This window comes from Neoarius graeffei, chromosome 13, assembly GCF_027579695.1.
Source record: "Neoarius graeffei isolate fNeoGra1 chromosome 13, fNeoGra1.pri, whole genome shotgun sequence".
NCBI lineage: Eukaryota > Metazoa > Chordata > Actinopteri > Siluriformes > Ariidae > Neoarius > Neoarius graeffei.
In genome coordinates, this window is record NC_083581.1 from 65,030,502 (window position 1) to 65,056,353 (window position 25,852).

The window sequence follows — 25,852 nt, forward strand, 5'->3', positions numbered from 1 at the left end:
TTTAATAAAACAGACATTTCATCTTCACAACAGCAATGTCTGGAGATGGAGAGGAAGGGGAAAGTGGGTCAGGGCTCTTTCTGCTGCCAGGCTAGATGTACTCATTTAACTAGAGTCTTTTAGAAGGAGACCTGTAAAGGTTACTGGACAGAGTCAAGGAAAGGCAAGGCAAGTGCTGAAGACTCTGTTATTCAACCAATCATACTCGATACAGCACAAAGAACCCTGGCTGCTCATATGTTTCCCTCCCTCTCCTTTATATACAGATAAAATTAAATACATTCATTGATTTCACTAAGTAACAAATCTGTCAATTGTTATTTTACAGAGATGTGTTTTCATCCAGTCAAACGATTCATGTCATACTTCTGCTTTAGTCTTTTTATTTTCCACACTCTGTTACTCTATTTTCCTGGCACATAAATTTTTATTCATTTCTCACATTCCCTAACCCTGTGCTGACTTAAGTCCCATAAAACAATATGTAGAACTATTTACATGAGCAATCATCTTGAACTATGCTGTCACAAAACCACAATCATCATCCCTTCCCCCTCCCATATGGGTTCCTAAATCCATTCCAATGAAACAAATGACCAAAAAAAAGAAAGAAAGAAAGAAAGAAAGAAAATGAAGTGACGCAGTTCAGTCTTGCTGCCCCATTTAACACTGCATGTATTGGTTCCCCCCCACCCCCACCAACTTTAAAAGTGCATGCCTCGATTGAATTTAAAAAATTACCTGTACAGAAAAAAGACCCTCAAAATGTTACCAACACCACCACCAGCACCAGCACCACCACCAGCCCCCAACCTACCCCTCCCTGACCATGCCAACAAACATGGTGTGTGCATAAAAGTTATGATTTCTTTGTTCTTGAGTCTCAGTTTTTGGAATCCCAAATATTGAATTGGAACGAATATCTGTAGAAAGTCAAAAAGGTGGCTTGGACTGTTGTGGGACTGTTGAAGAGGGTCTCTGAGGCAGCATTTAGTAATGGGACAGTTATGGGGGTAGTGTGGTTCAGAGTCAAAGGTGACGGGGGCTGGGATGACCGTTATGATAAAGCTTTTGCTTGATATGCACCATGTTTCCACTGGAGTCTTCCAGCTGTCGTAATTGTGTACGTCTACGGAGATCCCGCAAGTTGCAGAACTGTGGGAGCCAGGACCAAGACGGTGTGTCTGTGAAAGCAAATGAGGGAAAAAAATTATTAACATGCACTTCCAAAGTCTTACATTGCATATATTATATACCTTAGAAACAAAGTTATTCGGCCAGTGCAGACTTCAAGCCTCATTTGGGTGTCTCTATCTCTGAGAAGTCAAATAACCGTTAGTGGTACATCAGAAGTTCTTCTGTAAGAAACTTTACAGATCCTGTAAGTTGGACCCTACCACACAGTGATTCCCTTTTTGGAAGCTAAGAACCTTTAAAGGCACTTAAAGTGGGTAAGCCAAACCGAACTAAAATTTACAGATTTATAAAACTTTCTGAAACAATGATTTTCTTCATACTTGCAGTACCAGTCAGAAGTTTGGACACCCTTACTCATTCATAGGTTTTTCTGTATTTTGACTATTTTCTACATCGTAGAACAATACTGAAGACATCAAAACTATGAAATAACATACGGAATTATGTGGTAAACACAAGTGTTTAAAAAACAAAATATGTTTCATATTTCAAATTCTTCAAAGTAGCCACCGTTTACCTTGATGGCGCTTTGCACACTATTAGCATTATCTTAACCAGCTTCATGAGGTAGTCAGCTGGAATGCTTTTCAATTAACAGGTGCCTCGTCAAAAGTTAACTAGTGCAATTTCTTGCCTTTTTAATGTGTTTGAGATCAAACAGTAAATAGCAAATAATAAAAATACAGTAAATAGCCCTATTTCACAACTGTAGTAATCCATATTATATCAAAAACTGCTCAACGACATCCATCGTTACTTTAAGACATGGTGTGTCTTTTAATTAATAAAAATAAAGAAAAAACATTGAATTAGAAGGTGTATCCAAACTTTTGTCTGGTTCTGCATGATGAGCATGTTGATGTAACGGGGTAGTAAAATCCAAATCACATTCCAAACACAGCTAAGTAATCAGGTAAGTAAGTAAACTACACTTACAGTATATATATATATATATATATATATATATATATATATATATATATATATATATATATATATATATATATATATATATGAGTGATTCCATGCTTATGGGTACTGAAATGGGGACATGAACTTATTTTTAAAAATTCACCTAAAACCATTTCTTTTTTTACCATCAGGTCACAAAACATGTAATCTTTAATGAATGAAATGTTAAAAGATAACTTTAATTTTCTGAGATGTAATAAAAACATATTTATATGCCAAAGTCAGAACGTAACAGAAGTGTTGTGGACATATATATTCTCAATTTTAACAATGTAGAATTACTTTTTGAAACATAGGAAGGTGATGTTTTAGCAAATATAATTAATAAACATGTGTAGTAGAATAAACATACACATTCTTTCAATAAGATTAACATGGTATATAGCTAGATTGTAATTAATTTGTAACAGACGTGAGATGGACAATCGTAACAGAAGTAATGTAACAGACATCATTTTGGAACTCATAGGCTTGACTTTGGCATATAAATATGTTTTTATTACATCTCAGAAAATTAAAGTTATCTTTTAACATATCATTCATTAAAGATTACATGTTTTGTGACCTGATGGTAAAAAAAGAAATGGTTTTAGGTGAATAAGTTCATGTCCCCATTTCAGTACCCATAAGCGTGGAATCACTCATATATATATATATATATATATATATATATATTGTGTGTGTGTGTAAAAAACAAGTTATAAATAGTACATACAGTTATAAACAAGTTATAAATAGTCCATTGCTACACGATTGCTACAGCAGATTGAATTCAGTCATATTCAGTAATCACTTTGTCTTGATCAGGGCCACCGTGAATCAAGAGCCTATCTCAGGAACACTGGGAGATAGCCTGGAATACACCCTGGATGAAACATCAGTCCATCACAGGGGATAAACATTCATACGCTCATTCACCCTACAGGCATTTTACCATGATCAATTCTTTGGTCTTTTATGAAGGTTATTGATTGAGTAGACATTTTAAACGACATACTGACATATTTAGTTTTGCTATCACTGGAAAACAGCATCTGATCACAACATGCTCATATGTGATATACAAGTAACACACATACAGAGAGAGAGAGAGATCAGTCTGCACTGCTGGAAGGAGGAGGGGGGTAGATATTTATAGCAATCTAAGGGTATGCTATCCACAAGGACTGCTGTGAAGGGTATCCAGAAGGAGTGAATAAATAAAGGGCCATTTTAAATCAGTATTTGTAACAAAACCCCAAGCGCCAATCAACACACATAATTTTAATCTCATTGATAATCAGATGATGGTGTGGAGGCAAAACAATAGAGGCTCTGGAAAAACTGGGATAGGAGACATTAGTTCCAAGTCACTGGCCCATACATTCATATTTGCATTTTTAAATTGCTAAAATACTTACAATAAAAAACCAGAAGCGGCCAGATTGTTCACATGGGAAGCAAAACGCAAAATGGTGAATGGATGAAGGTGAAAGGTGGAGAGTGGAGGAATGGGTGGGGGAGAAATGGAATTAGAGAATGGGAGAGCTGGAAGCAAAAATAAATAAATAAATAAATAAATAAATTCAATGTGTATCACTCTATGCTCTGTGTGTGTGTGTGTGTGTGTGTATGTATGGGGGGGGGGAATCGTGGAGGGTGCTCACTCACACATGTCTCCCTGTTGCTTGCCTTCTCTTTCCAGCTGCTCTCTTTCTATTTATAGCTCTCACGAAGCAGGAGCGTGCAGAGGGACCGGAGGGAGAGAAAATGTGTGTGTGTGTGTGTGTGTGTGTGTGTGTGTGTGTGTGTGTGTGTGTGTGTGTGAGAGTGAGAGCTCATGAGTGTGAATGGGGATATGAGCATGTCGTTCCCCCTCTCCCTTCAAACCTCACCTTCACTCCGCATCTCAGAAAGGCTAAATGAGGTTGACCTGCCATCAGCATCGTGGAAAGCCTTGGAGAGCTCCACTACAGGGGCATCCCCACTACTTTTCATTAGCTTCAACCATTTATAGAAATATTTTTTCTTCTATGCAGACAGAAACGTCATCCCATTTTAATGGTTGCTATTTTAAGCCATACCGTACCACTACTGAGAAAAAACATCCAGGACTTTTTTTTTAATGTGAGTTGCGCCCATGTTTAACTATATAGACTCTACAGTGGTGCTTGGAAGTTTGTGAACCCTTTAGAATTTTCTATATTTCTGCATAAATATGACCTAACACATCATCAGATTTTCACACAAGTCCTAAAAGTAGATAAAGAGAACCCAGTTAAACAAATGAGACAAAAATATTATACTTGGTCATTTATTTATTGAGGAAAATGATTACATATCTGTGAGTGGCAAAAGGATGTGAACCTCTAGGATTAGCAGTTAATTTGAAGGTGAAATTAGAGTCAGGTGTTTTCAATCAATGGGATGACAATCAGGTGTGAGTGGGCACCCTGTTTTATTTAAAGAACAGGGATCTATCAAAGTCTGATCTTCCCAAGACGTCTGTGGAAGTGTATCATGGCGCAAACAAAGGAGATTCCTGAAGACCTCAGAAAAAGCATTGTTGATGCTCATCAGGCTGGAAAAGGTTACAAAACCATCTCTAAAGAGTTTGGACTCCACCAATCCACAGTCAGACAGATTGTGTACAAAGGGAGGAAATTCAAGACCATTGTTACCCTCCCCAGGAGTGGTCGACCAACAAAGATCACTCCAAGAGCAAGGTGTGTAATAGTTGGTGAGGTCACAAAGGACCCCAGGGTAACTTCTAAGCAACTGAAGGCTTCTCTCACATTGGCTAATGTTAATGTTCATGAGTCCACCATTAGAAGAACATTGAACAACAATGGTGTGCATGGCAGGGTTGCAAGGAGAAAGCCACTGCTCTCCAAAAAGAACATTGTTGCTCATCTGCAGTTTGCTAAAGATCACGTAGACAAGCCAGAAGGCTATTGAAAAAATGTTTTGTGGATGGATGAGACCAAAATAGAATTTTTTGGTTTAAATGAGAAGCGTTATGTTTGGAGAAAGGAAAACACTGCATTCCAGCAGAAGAACCTTATCCCATCTGTGAAACATGGTGGTGGTAGTATCATGGTTTGGGCCTGTTTTGCTGCATCTGGGCCAGGACGGCTTGCCATCGTTGATGGAACAATGAATTCTGAATTATACCAGTGAATTCCAAAGGAAAATGTCAGGACATCTGTCCATGATCCGACTCTCAAGAGAAGGTGGGTCATGCAGCCAGTCAATGAGCCTAATCACACAAGTCATTCTACTAAAGAATGGTTAAAGAAGAATAAAGTTAATGTTTTGGAATGGCCAAGTCAAAGTTTTGACCTTAATCCAATCGAAATGTTGTGGAAGGACCTGAAGCGAGCAGTTCATGTGAGAAAACCCACCAACATCCCAGAGTTGAAGCTGTTCTGTACGGAGGAATGGGCTAAAATTCCTCCAAGCCAGTGTGCAGGACTGATCAACAGTTACCAGAAATGTTTACCGCAGTTGCAGTTATTGCTGCACAAGGGGGTCACACCAGATACTGAAAGCAAAGGTTCACATCCTTTTGCCACTCACAGATATGTAATATTGGATCATTTTCCTCAATAAATAAATCTCATCTCATTATCTCTAGCCACTTTATCTTGTTCTACAGGGTCGCAGGCAAGCTGGAGCCTATCCCAGCTGACTACGGGCGAAAGGCGGGGTACAGCCTGGACAAGTCACCAGGTCATCACAGGGCCGACACATAGACACAGACAACCATTCACACCTACGGTCAATTTAGAGTCACCAGTTAACCTAACCTTCATGTCTTTGGACTGTGGGGGAAACCGGAGCACCCGGAGGAAACCCACGCGGACACGGGGAGAACATGCAAACTCCGCACAGAAAGGCCCTCGTCGGCCACGGGGCTCGAACCCGGACCTTCTTGCTTGAGGCAACAGCACTAACCACTACACCACCATGCCGCCCTCAATAAATAAATGACCAAGTATAATATTTTTGTCTCATTTGTTTAACTGGGTTCTCTTTATCTACTTTTAGGACTTGTGTGAAAATCTGATGATGTTTTAGGTCATATTTATGCAGAAATATAGAAAATTCTAAAGGATTCACAAACTTTCAAGCACCACTGTACATATTGCACACAATTGCTTTAATCTACATGGGAAACCTGACTTCCTCTGAAATTTCATTAAAATGTAGCAACAAAATGTTTGCCAATGTGTCTATATTATTCCTCATTCTGGGTGAAATTCAATATTTTTAAATATTAGATATCTCACTGCAGTATCGTGCAGTTTGTTCATGTAACGCAGCCTGTTTTGGTTGGAAAGCGCAGCCTGTGTGAAAATATCTGTAGAAGCCCATAGACATGCCTCCACACAGCTCCAATGGAATCCTATGGCAGATTCAAGTACACTTTGTTTTAATGAAGCATAAATTAGTGATCACTTGAAAGCTTGAATCTAATGTGTCATGTTTGGTCTTGTCCATGGCTTCAATGAGTGTTAGTGTGTGAGTGGGTGGGTTTTCTTTGAGAAATATAGTATATCTCATTGTTTATTGGACAGTGTGATAGAGATATATGTTTGGCATGCTTGGAACTGCTATAGGCTGTTCTGATTGCTACTTATTTTGGTTAGTTAAATCCTTGAGATTTAGGGCGGCACGGTGGTGTAGTGGTTAGCGCTGTCGCCTCACAATAAGAAGGTCCCCGTGGCCCGAGGTTCGAGCCCCGTGGCCGGCGAGGGCCTTTCTGTGCAGAGTTTGCATGTTCTCCCCGTGTCCGCGTGGGTTTCCTCCGGGTGCTCCGGTTTCGTCCAAAGACATGCAGGTTAGGTTAACTGGTGACTCTAAATTGACCGTAGGTGTGAATGTGAGTGTGAATGGTTGTCTGTGTCTATGTGTCAGCCCTGTGATGACCTGGCGACTTGTCCAGGGTGTACCCTGCCTTTCGCCCGTAGTCAGTTGGGATAGGCTCCAGCTTGCCTGCGACCCTGTAGAAGGATAAAGCGGCTAGAGATAATGAGATGAGAAATCCTTGAGATTTATCTTCGCTCACACATTCTGCTCTCTGCTTAATGAAAGTGATGTTGACTAGTAATGTCTTTCTTCTTTTCATAAGACTATGATCCTGACGGGCGATGTAATGGTACATAATGTTTCTCTTCTTTCATACAGTAGTGTAGTCTCAGCCAGTGTAATGCTTTATCACCCATTTACGTTATACATCGATAACTTTGCTTCATCAGTTAAATCATCATCATCCAATCACACACTCTTGAATGTGAATATGCATACTCATGTTTGTCCTACAATAAACGGAAAAACATTTCTAAGCAGCTATGTCTGTGTCAGTGACTGTTTGCTCCCGGATTGATCCATGAGGCAGAATTTCTTAAGCGGTACAAGTCTACATTCCTAGATCATACTTTGTCAATTCAATCTTCTTCGATACAGACAGATCAAAACTTAACACGGTGCACTCTTTTAATAAATGTATTTTTGTCCTGCCCAGATACATGGCTTCTCTATATGATCATTGGGAGACCTCTTAAAGACCTGTCAAATTACTGAAACAGTAATGACCATGATGACCATCTCAAAGTTAAACATATGAGCCCCAGTCAGACTTGCAGAGTGCTCAGAACTGCAGTAGTTGGTCAGTTGAGTAACGTAACCCCTAACAATTTTACTATCATTGCAATTTGTAAATAAATTGTAAGTATACATTTATGTTTGATTATTTGTATTCCTTTTGACATTTTTAAAATTTATTTATAAGGTCAGCTACCATCCTCAGTGAAATTTAGCTAGCTAGTAGCAGCTTAGTTGCATTTTTAGCGTGACATAGCAGACACTGCTAATGTTTTTGACCTGATTTTGGAAAAGTCTTTTTTTATGCTTGTACTGTGCTTCCTCTACTTTAAATACCACCAACCACCACTGACACTTACTGTATAACAGTGTTATTCAAGCTATGCTGCTTATTACAGCATGGGTTGTTTAGCCCAGCCTTTCTCAACCGGGGTGCTGCAGCACCCTGGGGTGCCGTCTGGCTTCGTTAGGGGTGCCGTCAAAAAATTATATATTCTAACATTGAAATAAATAAAATGAATTAAAATTCCAAAAAACGATAGTTACACTAATGCAGATCATCGCCGCCTCATGCATCATCAAAATTTGTCTCACAGCCCCCTTTCCCATGTCACGTCGTCACTGCTGGGGTCAGCGTGACTGTGTATATTTTATATGGGGGTGCCTTGAGAATTTGCATACTTCTGAAGGGTGCCGTGACTGAAAAAAGGTTGAGAAACGCTGGTTTAGCCTGATTTCATTTAAAAAAAAAAATCATATGAATTCAGAAAAGATGATGTGGTTGGACTGTATTACATTTCTCACAAATGAGGTTATCAGAAATGGTACAAACACTAACCCCGTTCATAATCTTAACCTTAATCTTCAGAAGAATTTATATGACCTTTATATGAACAGGCAAATTATTCAGAAATTTGCAATTCATTAAACAGTACATTGCTCATCTCCTCCCCTTATGTCTTCTCTTTCTTTGAGAAAACATCTTCCTTTGTTCACCCTCCAAAGAGTAAATATAAGGAGAGGTAACAGGTAACATACAGTGGTTCTTGAAAGTTTGTGAACCCTTTAGAATTTTCTATATTTCTGCATAAATAAAACATCATCAGATGTCCTAAAAGTAGATAAAAAGAACCCAGTTAAACAAATGAGACAAAAATATTATACTTGGTCATTTATTTGTTGAGGAAAATGAGCCAATATTACATATCTGTGAGTGGCAAAAGTATATGAACTTTTGCTATCAGTATGTGGTGTGACCCCCTTGTGCAGCAATAACTGTAACTAAACATTTCTGGTAACTGTTGATCAGTCCTGCACACCGGCTTGGAGGAATTTTAGCCCATTCTTCCATACAGAACAGCTTCAACTCTGGGATGTTGGTGTGTTTCCTCACATGAACTGCTCGCTTCAGGTCCTTCCACAACATTTCAATTGGATTAAGGTCAGGACTTTGACTTGGCCATTCCAAAACATTCACTTTATTCTTTAACCATTCTTTGGTAGAACAACTTGTGTGCTTTGGGTCGTTGTCTTGCTGCATGACCCACTTTCTCTTGATATTCGGTTCATGGACAGATATCCTGACATTTTCCTTTAGAATTTGCTGGTATAATTCAGAATTCATTGTTCCATCAATGATGGCAAGCTGTCCTGGCCCAGATGCAGCAAAACAGACCCAAGCCATGATACTACCATCACCATGTTTCACAGATGGGATAAGGTTCTTATGCTGGAATGCAATCTTTTCCTTTCACCAAACATAACACTTCTCATTTAAACCAAAAAGTTCTGTTTTGGTCTCATCCGTCCACAAAACATTTTTCCAATAGCCTTCTGGCTTGTCCACGTGATCTTTAGCAAACTGCAGACGAGCAGCAATGTTCTTTTTGGAGAGCAGTGGCTTTTTCCTTGCAACCCTGCCATGCACACCATTGTTGTTCAGTGTTCTCCTGATGGTGGACTCATGAACATTAACGTTAGCCAATGTGAGAAAGGCCTTCAGTTGCTTAGAAGTTACCCTGGGGTCCTTTGTGACCTCACCGACTATTATACGCCTTGTTCTTGGAGTGATCTTTGTTGGTCTACCACTCCTGGGGAGGGTAACAATGGTCTTGAATTTCCTCTATTTGTACACAATCTGTCTGACTGTGGATTGGTGGAGTCCAAACTCTTTAGAGATGGTTTTATAACCTTTTTCAGCCTGATGAGCATCAACAATGCTTTTTTCTGAGGTCCTCAGAAATCTCCTTTGTTCGTGCCATGATACACTTCCACAAACATGCATTGTGAAGATCAGACTTTGATAGATCCCTGTTCTTTAAATAAAACAGGGTGGCCACTCACACCTGATTGTCATCCCACTGATTGAAAACACCTGACTCTAATTTCACCTTCAAATTAATTGCTAATCCTAGAGGTTCACATACTTTTGCCACTCACAGATGTATAATATTTGATAATTTTCCTCAATAAATAAATGACCAAGTATAATATTTTTTGTCTCATTTGTTTAACTGGGTTCTTTTTATCTACTTTTAGGACTTGTGTGAAAATCTGATGCTGTTTTAGGTCATATTTTTGCAGAAATATAGAAAATTCTAAAGGGTTCACAAACTTTCAAGAACTACTGTATAGTGCATATGCATATGAATACACCAACTTTTTTTTGTTTTTGTTTTCCTATTGTTTTTATTCTGCCATCTTTTTAACTGCCATCTGCACATGATAACTTATGACTGATGAAAGAATAAAGCATTTTCTTTTGAAAGAAGCACTTTCATTTCCACTCACTACATACAGTATAAATCTCTGTTCCTCAGTGGCCCAGGTGACTATAACATACAACTGCTAGGCTGTTTAGTGTTTTAGTTACACTGACTGAAATTGTACTCTTCACAGCAACATAACTATGACAGCAATATAGGAAACATACCGGTACTTTCTTCTACAGTATATAACCTACATATGTACAAGTGTCATAACAGGAATATACTGTAAATCATGGATATATCTCACTGCTTTATGAAGATACTCATAAATACCAATCATGTAAGAACAACCAAGCCTTTTAGTCAAATCTGTTAACCGAGAGTACTAGGCAAAAGTTTGGACACACCTTCTAATTCAGTGGTTTTTCTTTATTATTATTAATTAAAAGTCACTTCATGTCTTAATGATGGATGTCATTTCTCTTTACTTAGTTGAGAGATTCTTGATATAATATGGATTAATACAGTTGTCCAAATAGGGCTGTTTACTGTATTTTTATTATTTACTATTTACTGTTTGACCTCATACACATTAAGTCCACTAATTAACTGGTTAAGATAATGCCAATAGTGTGCAAAGCGGCATCAAGGGAAACAGTGGCTACTTTGAAAAATCTAAAATATGAAACATATTTTGTTTTTTTAAACACTTTTTTGTTTACTACATAATTCCATATATGTTCCATACGTTATTTCATAGTTTTGATATCTTCAGTATTGTTCTGCAATGTAGAAAATAGTCAAAATACAGAAAAACCTATGAATGAGTAGGGGTGTCCAAACTTTTGACAGGTACTGTATATAATATTAAAACTTCTTGGTCATTTTCATCAGAAAATCTAGGCTACAGTCATGAAATCATGTAGTTTACTGGTTAAAAAAAGGTTTATAGTCATATATTCATGTCATAGAACACACTTTAGACATGGCATAGAAAACCAACTGTAAAAATTACTGTTCCTAGCTGACATTTAGGTAACAAAACTTAGCTAACAAAAGTTTTTCATCTGTGACATACTGTGCCACACTTTACTGATCAAGAATTGTCAAGGTATTCAAACAGAGTATTCATCAATCTGCAGTGGGTTTCCCAAAAGCCTCTTAATGCTAAGACCATCTTAACTAGGAGAGAGAGTGTTCATTGTGCTGCTTGCTTTACCATTTAACAATGATCTTTATGCTTAGTGCTTTTGGGAAACTCAGGCCTGTTCTCCTTCAGGATTCCATCTTATGTGAACTGTCTTAAATTCAAATTCAAAGTGTTTATTGTCATATGCACAGTAAAGAACATGTCCTCCTGCACAATGAAATTCTTAGTTTGCCATCCACCACGAATGCCAAACCCCAACAACAAATAGATGGAAGAAATAATACAAACTAAAAGCAATATAGTGCAAAATAAAAGCAGTATAATACAAAATAAAAGTAATATAGTACAAAATAAAGGTAAAATAGTGTAAAATAGGCAGTATAATACAAAAATAAGGCAATGATAGAACGTAGCAGCGAAAAAGGGCAGTAGTGTGCAAACGTACAAATGTAAACACACTGTAAAAAAAGAATAGTTGAGAATACTTGAAATTTCAAGGCAACAGTCTGCATTAAGAATTTTATGTTTTGCCAAAGAACATGTCCTCCTGCACAATGAAATTCTTAGTTTGCCATCCACCACGAATGCCAAACCCCAACAACAAATAGATGGAAGAAATAATACAAACTAAAAGCTTCAAATTTTCAATATTGACTAGTGGCCCATGATAATCCAAACTATGATAAAACTGTTATCTTTATTAAGAATTCTTAATTAAGTCAATTTTCAATTCCTCATTCTGCCAACATAGATTTCTCTTTTTGCTGAACAGTGGCATTCACAGTAGTACAAAAAGGCAATTGAGGTTATCAGACTTTTTGGGGGGGCTTTTTTCACCTTTATTTGGATAGGACAGTGTAGAGACAGGAAATGAGTGGGAGAGAGGGACGGGGAGGGATCGGGAAATTACCTCGGGTCGGAATCGAACCCGGGTCCCCGGATTTATGGTATGGCGCCTTATCTACCTGAGCCACGATGCTATACCCATGATGTGGGTTTTAAAAACTTTATTTCAATATTGAAGTTTTGTAATTGTGTAGAACAATGAAAAAAGGCATGTATAGTTTAATGATAAATTGTGATAACCTCGGGGGCGTTGTGGCTCAGGTGGATAAGGCGCCATACCATAAATCCGGGGACCCGGGTTCGGTTCCGACCCGAGGTCATTTCCCAATCCCTCCCCGTCTCTCTCTCTCTCCTGCTCATTTCCTGTCTCTACACTGTCCTATCCAAATAGAGGTGAAAAAAGCCCCAAAAAAATCTAAAAAAAAAAAATTGTGATAACCTCAATTGCCTTTTTGCACTACTGTGAATGCCACTGTTCAGCAAAAAGAGAAATCTATGTTGGCAAAATGAGGAATTGAAAATTGACTTAATTAAGAATTCTTAATAAAGATAACAGTTTTATCATAGTTTGGATTATCATGGGCACATCATTGGCAAAACATAAAATTCTTAATGCAGACTGTTGCCTTGAAATTTCAAGTATTCTCAACTATTTTTTTTTACAGTGTGCAGTCAAGGACAATTTACAAGGAGGTAAGTCACATTTTGAGGTGTTTCTTTCATACTACAAAGCCCAAATAGCAAGCTAATACATTATCATGACAAGGGTTTAAAAAAAATTGTATATGCATATGTAAACCAAATGTAAGTCTAAGGTTAATTTCAAACATATTATTATTCCCAGATTATATATGAATACTGTCTTGAAATTCAGTCAGATCTAAAGATCCCCATGAGAGAATATTTCACTTTTTGATATGTGTATTTATGTAAAAGCATGTCATGAAATCAATTGAACATGGCACTTTTTTCCTTTTCAAAAGTGCCACAGAGAGGTAAGAAGGAAGACTTAATGTCACTGTGACTCCTATCTCTCTAAAGGTAAAAATAACACTGCTATTGAGAAACAGGTCATTGATTAAAACCGCCTGTTTCTCATACAGTTCTGCACACATCTTCTTCAGCATTAGTTCATCTCCCAACACTGTAGTGAAAATTCATTCATCTCATCTCATCTCATTATCTCTAGCCGCTTTATCCTTCTACAGGGTCGCAGGCAAGCTGGAGCCTATCCCAGCTGACTACGGGCGAAAGGCGGGGTACACCCTGGACAAGTCGCCAGGTCATCACAGGGCTGACACATAGACACAGACAACCATTCACACTCACACCTACGGTCAATTTAGAGTCACCAGTTAACCTAACCTGCATGTCTTTGGACTGTGGGGGAAACCGGAGCACCCGGAGGAAACCCACGCGGACACGGGGAGAACATGCAAACTCCGCACAGAAAGGCCCTCGCCGGCCCCGGGGCTCGAACCCAGGACCTTCTTGCTGTGAGGCGACAGCGCTAACCACTACACCACCGTGCCGCCCATATATATATATGGTGCAGGATGCTTACTGTGCTCTCTCATATATATATATATATATATATGAGAGAGAGAGCACAGTAAGCATCCTGCACCATATACAGTACATTGATGGACATGCACCCTTTAGTCATTATATTGATATACGTATGCAGCACTTGGCTCCTTTACACTCACCATAGTAGCGGCTGGCTCTCCAGGCCCGCACTGCACAGTGTAACGCTCCATCCAACCACAGCAATAGCCAGCTGATGCAGAAGCCCAGCAACAGCCCCAGCATGAGGTCCATCTCCTGTTTGGTCACACTGTCACTCACAAAGTAGTTCTCTGATGAGTCCACCAATGAATGGTCCCCATCATATGGAATTACATAATGCACGTGGTGCCTGAGAGAGAAAGAAAATATAAAGGGTTGGAGTTTGAAGAGTGCACTGGTCTAAGAGTCACCCCAGTAACTAAAAAGCTGGCAAATAATTCATTAAGTTATTATAATATGCTTTATGATGCAAAACTAAAGTCAGAATTGTATGGGGTTAAATAGATCCCTTTGATTAAAAAAACACTACTTTAGAAGACATACACACTGTAATATAACTAGCTATGTCATGTCATGTAGAGTACCAGTCAGAGGTTTGGACACACTTCTTCAGTCAGAGGTTTTTCTGTATTTTGACTATATTATACGTAGTAGAACAATACTGAAGATATCAAAACTATGAAATAACGTCTGGAACGTATCTGGAATTATGTGTAAAAAAGTGTTAAAATAAAATTTTTATATTTTAGATTCTTCAAAGATAAGATTAGATAAAACTTTATTCATTCCTCATGGGGAAATTTACATATTTCAGCAGTTCACTGGTAGAAGAGTCAGGAATAGACAGTAACAAAAAACAGAGTGCAATAAAAGTATTTTTAAAAAACCTATAGGAAAAATATATATTGATGTATACAAATAAAAAAAGGGAAAAAAAAAGTAAAAAGCATGGGCCAATGGGCCATGTATGTAATGTACAAAATAAAATAAGAATGGACCTTAGTCAAAGTTGCCACCGTTTACCTTGATGAGGCTTTACATACTATTGACATTATCTTAACCAGCTTCATGAGGTAGTCACCTGGAATGCTTTTCAATTAGCAGGTGCCTCGTCAAAAGTTAATTAGTGCAATTTCTTGCCTCCTTAATGTATTTGAGATCAAATAATAAATAATAAAAATACAGTAAATAGCCCTATTCCACAACTGTAGTATTATGTCCATATTACAGTGGTGCTTGGAAGTTTGTGAACCCTTTAGAATTTTCTATATTTCTGTATAAATATGACTGAAAACATCATCAGATTTTCACACAAGTCCTAAAAGTAGATAAAGAGAACCCAGTTAAACAAATGAGACAAAAATATTATATTTGGTCATTTATTTATTGAGGAAAATCATCCAGTGTTACATATCTGTGAGTGGCAAAAGTATGTGAACCTCTGGGATGAGCAGTTAATTTGAAGGTGAAATTAAAGTCAGGTGTTTTCAATCAATGGGATGACAATGAGGAGTGAGTGGGCATCCTGTTTTATTTAAAGAACAGGGATCTATCAAAGTCTGATCTTCACAACACATGTTTGTGGAAGTGTATCATGGCACAAACAAAGGAGATTTCTGAGGACCTCAGAAAAAGCATTGTTGATGCTCATCAGGCTGAAAAAGGTTATAAAACCATCTCTAAAGAGTTTGGACTCCACCAATCCACAGTCAGACAGATTGTGTACAAATGGAAGAAATTCAAGACCATTGTTACCCTCCCCAGGAGTGGTAGACCAACAAAGATCACTCCAAGAACAAGGCGTATAATAGTTGGTGAGGTCACAAAGGACCCCAGGGTAACTTCTAAGCAACTGAAGGCCTCTCTCACATTGACTAACGTTAATGTTCATGAGTCCACCATCAGGAGAACACTGAACAACAATGGTGTGCATGGCAGGGTTGCAAGGAGAAAGCCACTGCTCTCCAAAAAGAACATTGCTGCTTGTCTGCAGTTTGCTAAAGATCACGTGGACAAGCCAGAAGGCTATTGGAAAAATGTTTTGTGGATGGATGAGACCAAAATAGAACTTTTTGGTTGAAATGAGAAGCGTTATGTTTGGAGAAAGGAAAACACTGCATTCCAGCATAAGAACCTTATCCCATCTGTGAAACATGGTGGTGGTAGTATCATGGTTTGGACCTGTTTTGCTGCATCTGGGCCAGGACGGCTTGCCATCATTAATGGAAGAATGAATTCTGAATTATACCAGCCAATTCTAAAGGAAAATGTCAGGACATCTGTCCATGAACTGAATCTCAAGAGAAGGTGGGTCATGCAGCAAGACAACAACCCTAAGCACATAAGTCGTTCTACCAAAGAATGGTTAAAGAAGAATAAAGTTAATGTTTTGGAATGGCCAAGTCAAAGTCCTGACCTTAATCCAATCGAAATGTTGTGGAAGGACCTGAAGCGAGCAGTTCATGTGAGGAAACCCACCAGCATCCCGGAGTTGAAGCTGTTCTGTTTGGAGGAATGGGCTAAAATTCCTCCAAGCCGGTGTGCAGGACTGATCAACAGTTATCGGAAACGTTTAGTTGCAGTTATTGCTGCACAAGGGGGTCACACCAGATACTGAAAGCAAAGGTTCACATACTTTTGCCACTCACAGATATATAATATTGGCTCATTTTCCTCAACAAATAAATGACCAAGTATAATATTTTTGTCTCATTTATTTAACTGGGTTCTCTTTATCTACTTTTCATCAAAAGCCTCAAATTTGATTTAATAAAAGGCAGCAATAAAGAAGAAAGTATTCAGCCTTGTTTTAAAAGAACTGAAAGATGCAGAAAACACAAAGTACTTTGTATTTATTCATTTGGGAAATACACTCAGTATAATATGGATTTATCACAAAAACACATGCTTGTATTTATTATTTTGAAAACCCACCAGCCGACTGAGTTGGCACTTTTTAATTGTGCGAAAGTAATGACATAAATAACTGCATGGCGAAGTCGTGTCCGAAAGTGCTTTTTTTTTTTTCATTTTACCACTGAGTTCACTATATAGTCCTCTATATAGAATTCCCTAGATAGTGAGTAAGGAGTAGTGAATGAGTGAGTTATTTCGGACACAGCCTAGGTCGATGTAATAAAACATTCTCATTTCATTTTTGACCCAGACTTTAAACTAATTACTAATGGTTTGTTAGTTTGTAAAATCATTAACAAAATTAACAAAAAATAAACATTTTCTGGTTCAGTTTAAAAAAGGGGGCGGCACGGTGGTGTAGTGGTTAGCGCTGTCGCCTCACAGCAAGAAGGTCTTGGGTTCGAGCCCCGGGGCCGGCGAGGGCCTTTCTGTGTGGAGTTTGCATGTTCTCCCCGTGTCCGCGTGGGTTTCCTCCGGGTGCTCCGGTTTCCCCCACAGTCCAAAGACATGCAGGTTAGGTTAACTGGTGACTCTAAATTGACCGTAGGTGTGAATGTGAGTGTGAATGGTTGTCTGTGTCTATGTGTCAGCCCTGTGATAACCTGGCGACTTGTCCAGGGTGTACCCCGCCTTTCGCCCGTAGTCAGCTGGGATAGGCTCCAGCTTGCCTGCGACCCTGTAGAAGGATAAAGCGGCTAGAGATAATGAGATGAGATGAGTTTAAAAAAGGACAATATAGCATTCCTATGCAGCTGTATGGCACAAATAATCAAATAAAATGATGACAAACATGACAGAAATTATATTAAATAAAGGCTATATCAGTCACAGCAGCTGACATTGAGGATGGCCTCCCATGACCTTTTGGTGCAGTACCAAAGTTTTGCAGGAGACTTTGGGCGACTACTCACTGAAATCCTAAGAGGTTATAGTTGCCATTCATGACATATCTGTGGAACAGTCAGCTGTTGACCACAGCACTGTGGAGAGTCCAGGCATAAACTGGCCACCACCACTTTTTTGATCTTATGGTGTTGTGGTAATGGGACACCTGAATATCATGTAGAGCTACTCCTCCCATTTGCTGGTTGTAAGAGTGGATTGTTTGAGGTTGCTGGAGATAGTCATACAACCTTTCTTTCCTTGTTCCATCTCTTAACTGGTACCTCAGTGTCGCCATTTTTCACATTGGTTGCAACACTGACCACACTGTTGTCCCACCACCTCATCAGTAGCTTTTTTCCTTCAGAGAGAACTTCAGTGGAGGCCCTTGGTAACTTCTGGAATTCTGTCATTAGCTTGAATGGCACAAATGGGTTTGCCGCATGGTCCCAGTGCATCCCTATCCTCGCTTTGTCATCTCATCAATCAGGGATAATGTGGTGAAGAGGTCGTCGTATGTGAATTTGCATCCTCCTGGAACACCAGCTTGTTTAGCCAAACCCAGCACTATGCTGAGCCCTTGACCTAGCCTGGTATCTGGAAGAATAGCATAAGGCTCCATGTGGTAGAGGTAACCCATTGAGGACACCAGGCTCCAAACCTTATAGCCATAGCGGATTGGCTGTCCCTTTATGAACTGTTTGTACCTGTGGCACCCATAGTAGGGAATCATGCTCTCATCAACTACTACTCACTGAATGGCAGGATTTTGTATGAGCTATTGAGCTCCTGAAAGACTGGCTTCACCTTGAAGAAGGGGTCATTTTTGCACTTTGTGTTGTCCACAACATGGATGGAAGCTATGAGTTCATCAAATCTATTTCTCCTCATAGCATTGGAGATGCTGTTGCTATGGACATCACCATTTAGCGACCAGAGCAAATGCTGGCATGGAACAGTAATATGTCCAAAAGTGAGGAGTACATCATAGAACACCAGCAGTTCCTCCATGCTTCAATTAAGGGGTTTGTATTTGGTTTGAACAGAGTAGTGATTTGACATTTCTACGGTAAGCTCTCAGAGATGTTGGGTACATTGTTAAAAACACATTGAATTGATTTCATTTGTTACTTTAAGACAGTGTGCTGCTGTTGGTTTCTACACAGTGTAGTCAGGTAAATTGCTTTCTGTTGCTTTTTTGGACTTCCTGAAACACCTACTCTTGTTTTTCCTTTTAATCAGCTGAGGGATACTGTCTGCCAAAGACATTGGTATGGTGGCAGTAGTAGCATCTGAAGGTGACAATGAAGAAGATAATAAAGCAAGGGTTTTTTTTAGACTTCTTGTTTGGATTGTGAGATTTGGTTGGTCCTCACAGACAGTTTCAGTGTCCTCAAATGTATCAGATCCAAAGAGTTCTGCAGTGGATTTCAAGATTCTTGACAGTAGGTGAGCTGAATCTCCAGTAAAATCCATGTCAGATGCATCGCTGTCACAGTCACTTTCAGTTGCATCCTTCTCTGTCTTTGGGACCACGGCTATATTGCAAATTGCAGGCCCTGGATCATTTCTCTCAAGTAAATCCAAAACTTGACTTAAGGTCAGTCTGGAAGAGAGCTCATAAGAATAACACAGAGTAACATATAGGGAACAAACACTCCCTGTGCTATACTACTGGTTACAATTGTGACTGTCTCCATTTATCTGCAGTCTGACAACAGAATAAACCATCCACCCATCCATTATCTGTAACCACTTATCGTGTGCAGGGTCGCTGGCAAGCTGGAGCCTACCCCAGCTGACTATGGGCGAGAGGCGGGGTACACCCTGGACAAGTTGCCAGGTCATCGCAGGGCTGACACATAGAGACAAACAACCATTCACGTTCACATTCACACCGACGGTCAATTTAGAGCCACCAATTAACCTAACCTGCATGTCTTTGGACTGTGGGGGAAACCGGAGCACTCAGAGGAAACCCACGCAGACACGAGGAGAACATGCAAACTCCACACAGAAAGGCCCCCGTCAGCCACTGGGCTTGAACCCAGAACTTTCTTGCTGTGAAACAACAGTGCTAACCACTACACCACCATGCCGCCTAGAATAAACAATGTATTGATATCATTTCAACATGTCTGTATAAATAACCCTTTCATGACGATGTGTGCAAAAAATTATAAAATAATTGATGAGCTATTCAAAAATTAACTGAAAAAACTTACTGAGCTTTGATGCCATCTTTCTATCAAGGTGGCAGTACCAAGAAATAAATGTGTGTGGTCACATGACTAAACTACCCAATCATGTGAGACCTGTCCTGAACTCTTGTAGACATCTTAACTTTGCTTTATAAATGAACATCTGATATGTAATGCATTGCTTTTTAATACTACAGATAAATATGTGAGGAAAAATTGTGGTCACAATTGTGATCTATGGGATTAAATGGGTTAAGTAAATATCTGTGAAGGACATATGTGCAAAATATATACAGTTGGTCAATGTTTCAAAATCAATTGTCCCTAAATAGGTGCTTTTAATTCCTGATAATTAATTCATCCATCTTCAGTTGATACTTTATCAACTGTGTCGTAGTGGAGTCTGAGACTGTCCCAGGAATTCTGGTAATGAAGACAGGAGTCACACACATTTACGTGCTCATTTAGCTACAATTATTAATATTTAACCATTATACTACTTATTATTGTTCAGTTCTTCATTTAAAAGTAGATTATTCATTAGTCATGATTAATTATTCAGTTACTACAATGAAAAAGACTAGATCCACTGATGAATACTGGGAGTTCAAGGTGGGACATAAAATGTTTTTTCTTGTGGTGTCTATGTGGCATGAACAGGAAACAAATGTAATATTGTTGATTATTATACCTACAGGACACTTTTTCAATGGAATAAAAACATGTATTCTATTCCCTTCTAGCAAGTTTCATTAATTTGGTTTGATAGCATGCAATATTGTTAGCATATCGCTTATCCTACGTGTATTACGTCACTCTACCCAATGGAGAATAAGCGTTGAATATGGTTTACGATATTGCATGGTGGGGCGGCACGGTGGTGTAGTGGTTAGCACTGTCACCTCACAAGAAGAAGGTTCTGGGTTCGAGCCCAGTGGCCGACGGGGGTCTTTCTGTGTGGAGTTTGCATGTTCTCCCTGTGTCTGTGTGGGTTTCCTCCGGGTACTCCAGTTTCCCCCACAGTCCAAAGACATGCAGTTTAGGTTAATTGGTGGCTCTAAATTGACCATGAGTGGGAATGGTTGTGTGTCTCTATGTGCAAGCCCTGCAATGACCTGGCAACTTGTCCAGGGTGTACCCCACCTCTTGCCCATAGTCAGCTGGGGTAGGCTCCAGCTTTCCCGCGACCCTGCACAGGATAAGTGGTTATGGATAATGGATGGATATTGCATGGTTGTCAAGATAACATGATATCGGAGACGTAAAACTTTCATGCTAGTAAGCGACTGTGACAATTTGTAAACAAACATGGTCACCAGGTTTGCTTTGTTAAATACAGAAGATTTTGAGAGAATTTTGAAAGAGAAAGACACGTTGAACACCCGAAAGGATTGTATATGTATTATAATAATAATAATAATATTGTCTGGCTTTTTTTCGTGGTATATCAGATATATTCCATTCAGCTAACATGATATTGAACTTGTCTTTGACTCATTCAATATCATTCTAGCTGAATGGAGTATCTGATATACTACTCAACACCAGCCAACATTATTTAAATATTTTACTTAAAGCCTAGCAATTATGGTTTCCTGTACCGCAGGCACAAAATATCTGGTTACTAAGACCATTATTTAAAGGTTATTCCAGATTATAATGCAAAAAGAAGTAGGTTAATTGTATGTCTTGCAGCTGCTTGATACTACTTTAATAAAACTGAGTACACACTGTGTGTTGCTTTACATTTCACAAATGAGGGGGGAACAGTGGCCAAATAATTAATTGCTCATGGCATGTTGATGGAGTGGGTAGTGTTGCCACCTCATAGCTCCAGGGTCCCCAGGACCCTGAGTTTATGTTACTGTCTGTGCATAGTTTTGCATGTTCCCCTTATTGTCCATATGGCTTTATTCCAGGTCCTCCGGTATCTTCCCGCCTCCCAAAAACATGTCAGTAAGTGGACTGTCTACACTTAGTTGCATCCAAGTGTGAATGAGTGTGTAAATGTGTGTTTTGGATCTGTGATGCACTGGTGTCCAATTCAGGGTGTATTCCTGACTCATGTTTAATTTAATTTAAGCGTTTTGCCATTGTGAGATATATATGTACAAACATTATGGCTGGGAAACCACAACAGCTTGTGCCAATTACAGTGGCCCCCATTGTACCTAATCTACATGTCTTTGAACTGTGGAGGGAAACCAGAGCACCCAGAGGAAACCCATGCAAGAACATACAAACTCCACACAGAAAGGCCCCTGTCGGCTGTGAGATTCGAACTCAGAAACTTCTTGGTGTGAGGTTAACCACTGTGCCACCCGAGGTGACAGCGTTAACCACTGTCCTACCACTGTGCCACCTGATGTTCAGTGTTCTCAAGATAGACTCTGACTAAGATAAAGTGCTTACTCAAGAAAAATAAATTAATGAAAATAAAAAAGTTATGATATGGTTGGAAATGAGAGATTCTAAGCTGTAAAATGTATCTCATGTGTCTGAATGCAACATGTAGTTCTTCAGATCTTCTGTTAGCTGTGATTACTGAGAATGAATGAATGAATGAATGAATGAATGAATGAATGAATGAATGATGCCACACTAGTACTACTAGGTCAGGGACGAAGTGTATTTACAATAAAGTTTCATAAGCTCTAGATAAACCTGAGATTCTAGAAACTCATTTAGAGATCATCACTAAATGGTTGCGTGAGAATCACATTAAACACTTTCACTACACCAGTTAAGATAATCTTAACTTTACACTGCTTTTAAGAAAATGGGACGCAATCTCAAAAGTCCCAGTATTTTTACTGACTAATATCCCTTGACCTATTTACATTAACTGTTTCTATATTACTGAAATATCACTAGTATACACTTTTGAATGTGGAATATCATATCAGAATGACATTATAACAAGTAACATAAAGAACCTTTGCAGGAATCATCCCTGAAATTTCATAGTGGATTATACAGGGTGTGTGGCATGATTTCAGTCAACAGATCAGCTATGCTGTTGTGCAGAAAGCACAATTAGCAGGTCAAAGTTGAGAATAATTTTAGGCTGACCTGATTCGGTACCCTTGGGTAGAGAATACAGGGCACTTAACACGGAATTCAGTCAATTAGTCTACAGACATAACAATGTTAAGTAACTGGTCATATTGAATTAAACATTCCCACTAAGCAGCCATTCAGATATACACTATGTGGACAAAAGTTTTTGGACACCTGAGAATCACACTCATGTGTGCTTTCTGAACAGTTAATTCCAGATTTAGTCCCCCTTTCCTGTAACAATAACCTCTACTCTTCTGGGAAGGCTTTCCATGATAGATTTTGGAATGTGGCTGTGGGGATTAGTCCATTCAGCCCAGACATTTATCCCAAAGGTGTTGAAGTCAGGGTGTTGTGCAGGCCACTTGAGTTCTTCCACTCCAACCTTGGCAAGCCATATTTTTATGGACCTTGTTTTGTGTACAGGGGCCTTGCTGTGCTGGAACAGGTTTAGGCCCCTTAGTTCTAGTGCAGAAAATTGTAATGCAACAGCATTCAAATATATTCTAGACAATTACATGGTTCCAACTTTGTGGCAACAGTTTGGGGAAGTTTGGGCAAGAGTTTCCGGCACTTATGAGGATGATGGTAGGTGTCCACAAATGTTTGGCCATATAATGTAGCACCTTATTTATATACACACACTCAGAAACAAAGGTACAAAACTGTACTCCTACTTGTTGTTCGGGTGGTGCCACCAAGAGTATGCCTTTTGTACCTTTAGTATATATCTCATACCTTTAAATAACTGGCTCATATAATGTTGCAGCATTATATGGCCAAAAGTTTGTCGACACCTGACCATCCTCAAACTGTTGCCACAAAGTTGGAACCACACAGTTGTTGTAGCATTACAATTTTCCTTCACTGGAACCAATGATGCACTTTATTATAAAGCTAAATAGGTACACTTACATGCACATTCATGGGTGAAAAATACTTGCGAAAGATACCAAAGATGTACCCTTGATGGTACCATCTCAGCACTAAAGAAAATTCCAGTTTGGTGTCTTTATTTCTGTCTGACTATGACTATCACCACACGTCTGTGGAGGAATCCGTGTCATGCCAATTGCATGTTCTATCTTTCTGCACCTTCTTCATCCATCTATGGACGTTCGATTTCATTCAGTAGGCTAATTACGGAGCCTCTCTCTCTATAGGTGTGTGTGTGTATATATACACACACAAGAAAGATGAAGGCTCCCTCCACGTTGCGCAATGTGGCGAACGCGAACGCACCAGGCGATTAAAGGAACTACGTAGCCTACTATGTGCATAACATATGGTTGTGCTTTGGAGAAACACGCAGCTCGATATGCACAAAGCAAGCACCAATCCCCTAAAACGACACCGACACTGACAGATAGCAGCTCAGTCCTGTTAATATGCCAACCAATCGTTTAATCATCGCACAACCAGATCAGATGAATATGAGGCCTATAAGCTGTCAGGCATCCATGTATGGATATATGTGCTACATTTAGATTGATGGGGGGGGGGGGGGGGGGGGGGGGTGTCCTTTGGGAGGTATGAAAAATGGTAGGTAGGCAGTATAAGGAATCCTCAAAGGCCCCTGCTCTGTTTTAATAGATGAGAAACGACTATTAAAGGCGACTGATGACAAGGCTTCTGTAATAAAATAAATCATTAATGAGCTTTTTTTTTTTTACCTTCCACAGTTGCAGTGGCAGACGCGGTCCTCCCCTCGTAAATGCGGTAGGATGTAGTTGTGAAAGCGGTCCAGCAGCGCGTTCATGTCCATTAAACACGCTATCGCCTGCAATGAAGCACTCGAGTCAAGCTGGACATCATGACAACACTATAGCACCAATCTGCTATTATGAGCAAAGTACTAATGGATAGCTATATAGCCTACTAATAGAATTATTTTCTCAGGCAATAACCGGGTCGAGCTGTTTATTATTATTATTATTATTATTATTATTATTATTATTATTATTATTATTATTATTATTATTCCTGTGCATTTATCAAGGTTGTGAATGGACTTTCCTCGGTCTATATGCGCCTCGACTTTCTGGTGCGCTCTCAAATGATTTTTTTTTTTGTTTTCTCGCCCCTCAACTTAACAATTGACATTGTTTATGGAGATGCGTAACGGTGCGTATTTCTTACCTACCATTACAACAGAAGCACCAAGGATCATAAAAATCATGGTGGTTGTGATCATATGCATCCAAACTTCCAAATGCGCCGCTCTTGAGCTCTTTCAACCCAGGGAGCCTGGCTTTTTCACCAGAGCTGTATGTTTAAAACACTAAACATACAGTGCTAAAAGAGTCTGTCCCGGGAGAAGAGGCTCATGGATGCGCCGTTAATGCACCTGCCTCTCAATCCTGAGAGTGGCCCGGTCTCACCAAAACCCCCTGTATTAGCCTACCCACGGTTTTATTGTCCTCTCCATTTAGCACTGCGCTGAACCGAGCCTTAAATTTGCTTGAGGTTCCGGACTGATTTTGAGCACCGACTCCTTCCACGCTGCGCTCCAGCACCGTTGAAAATTTCCCACCGACGATTAGTAAGAGCTCTAGAGGTTTTCTCCCACACACACAAACACAGATCTGGCTTGGAATGCTGCTTCTTAAGAAAGCGCCTGGTTGATTCCACGTCCTACTAATCCATGTCCGTCTTTCACTCCATATCAAATGCAAGTTGATCAAGTTGTGGAGAAAAAGCGTACTGATGCACCATGATCCCGGTCCAACATTGATCTTGCTTGATAAGACAGGCGACACTAAGAC

At 39.4% G+C, this 25,852-nt stretch overlaps 1 protein-coding gene across 1 annotated transcript; it reads right to left on the bottom strand.

The window, feature by feature from the left end:
- Positions 1–964: 964 nt before the first annotated feature.
- On the bottom strand, positions 965–25,299 carry tmem240a (transmembrane protein 240a). Its single transcript, XM_060936977.1, has 4 exons — positions 25,231–25,299; positions 24,761–24,867; positions 14,169–14,377; positions 965–1,184 (listed from the first exon to the last, which is right to left on the bottom strand). Exons 1-4 carry the CDS (start codon positions 25,285–25,287, stop codon positions 1,030–1,032), a joined length of 528 nt encoding a protein of 175 aa, XP_060792960.1. The 5' UTR covers positions 25,288–25,299; the 3' UTR covers positions 965–1,029.
- Positions 25,300–25,852: the final 553 nt, after the last annotated feature.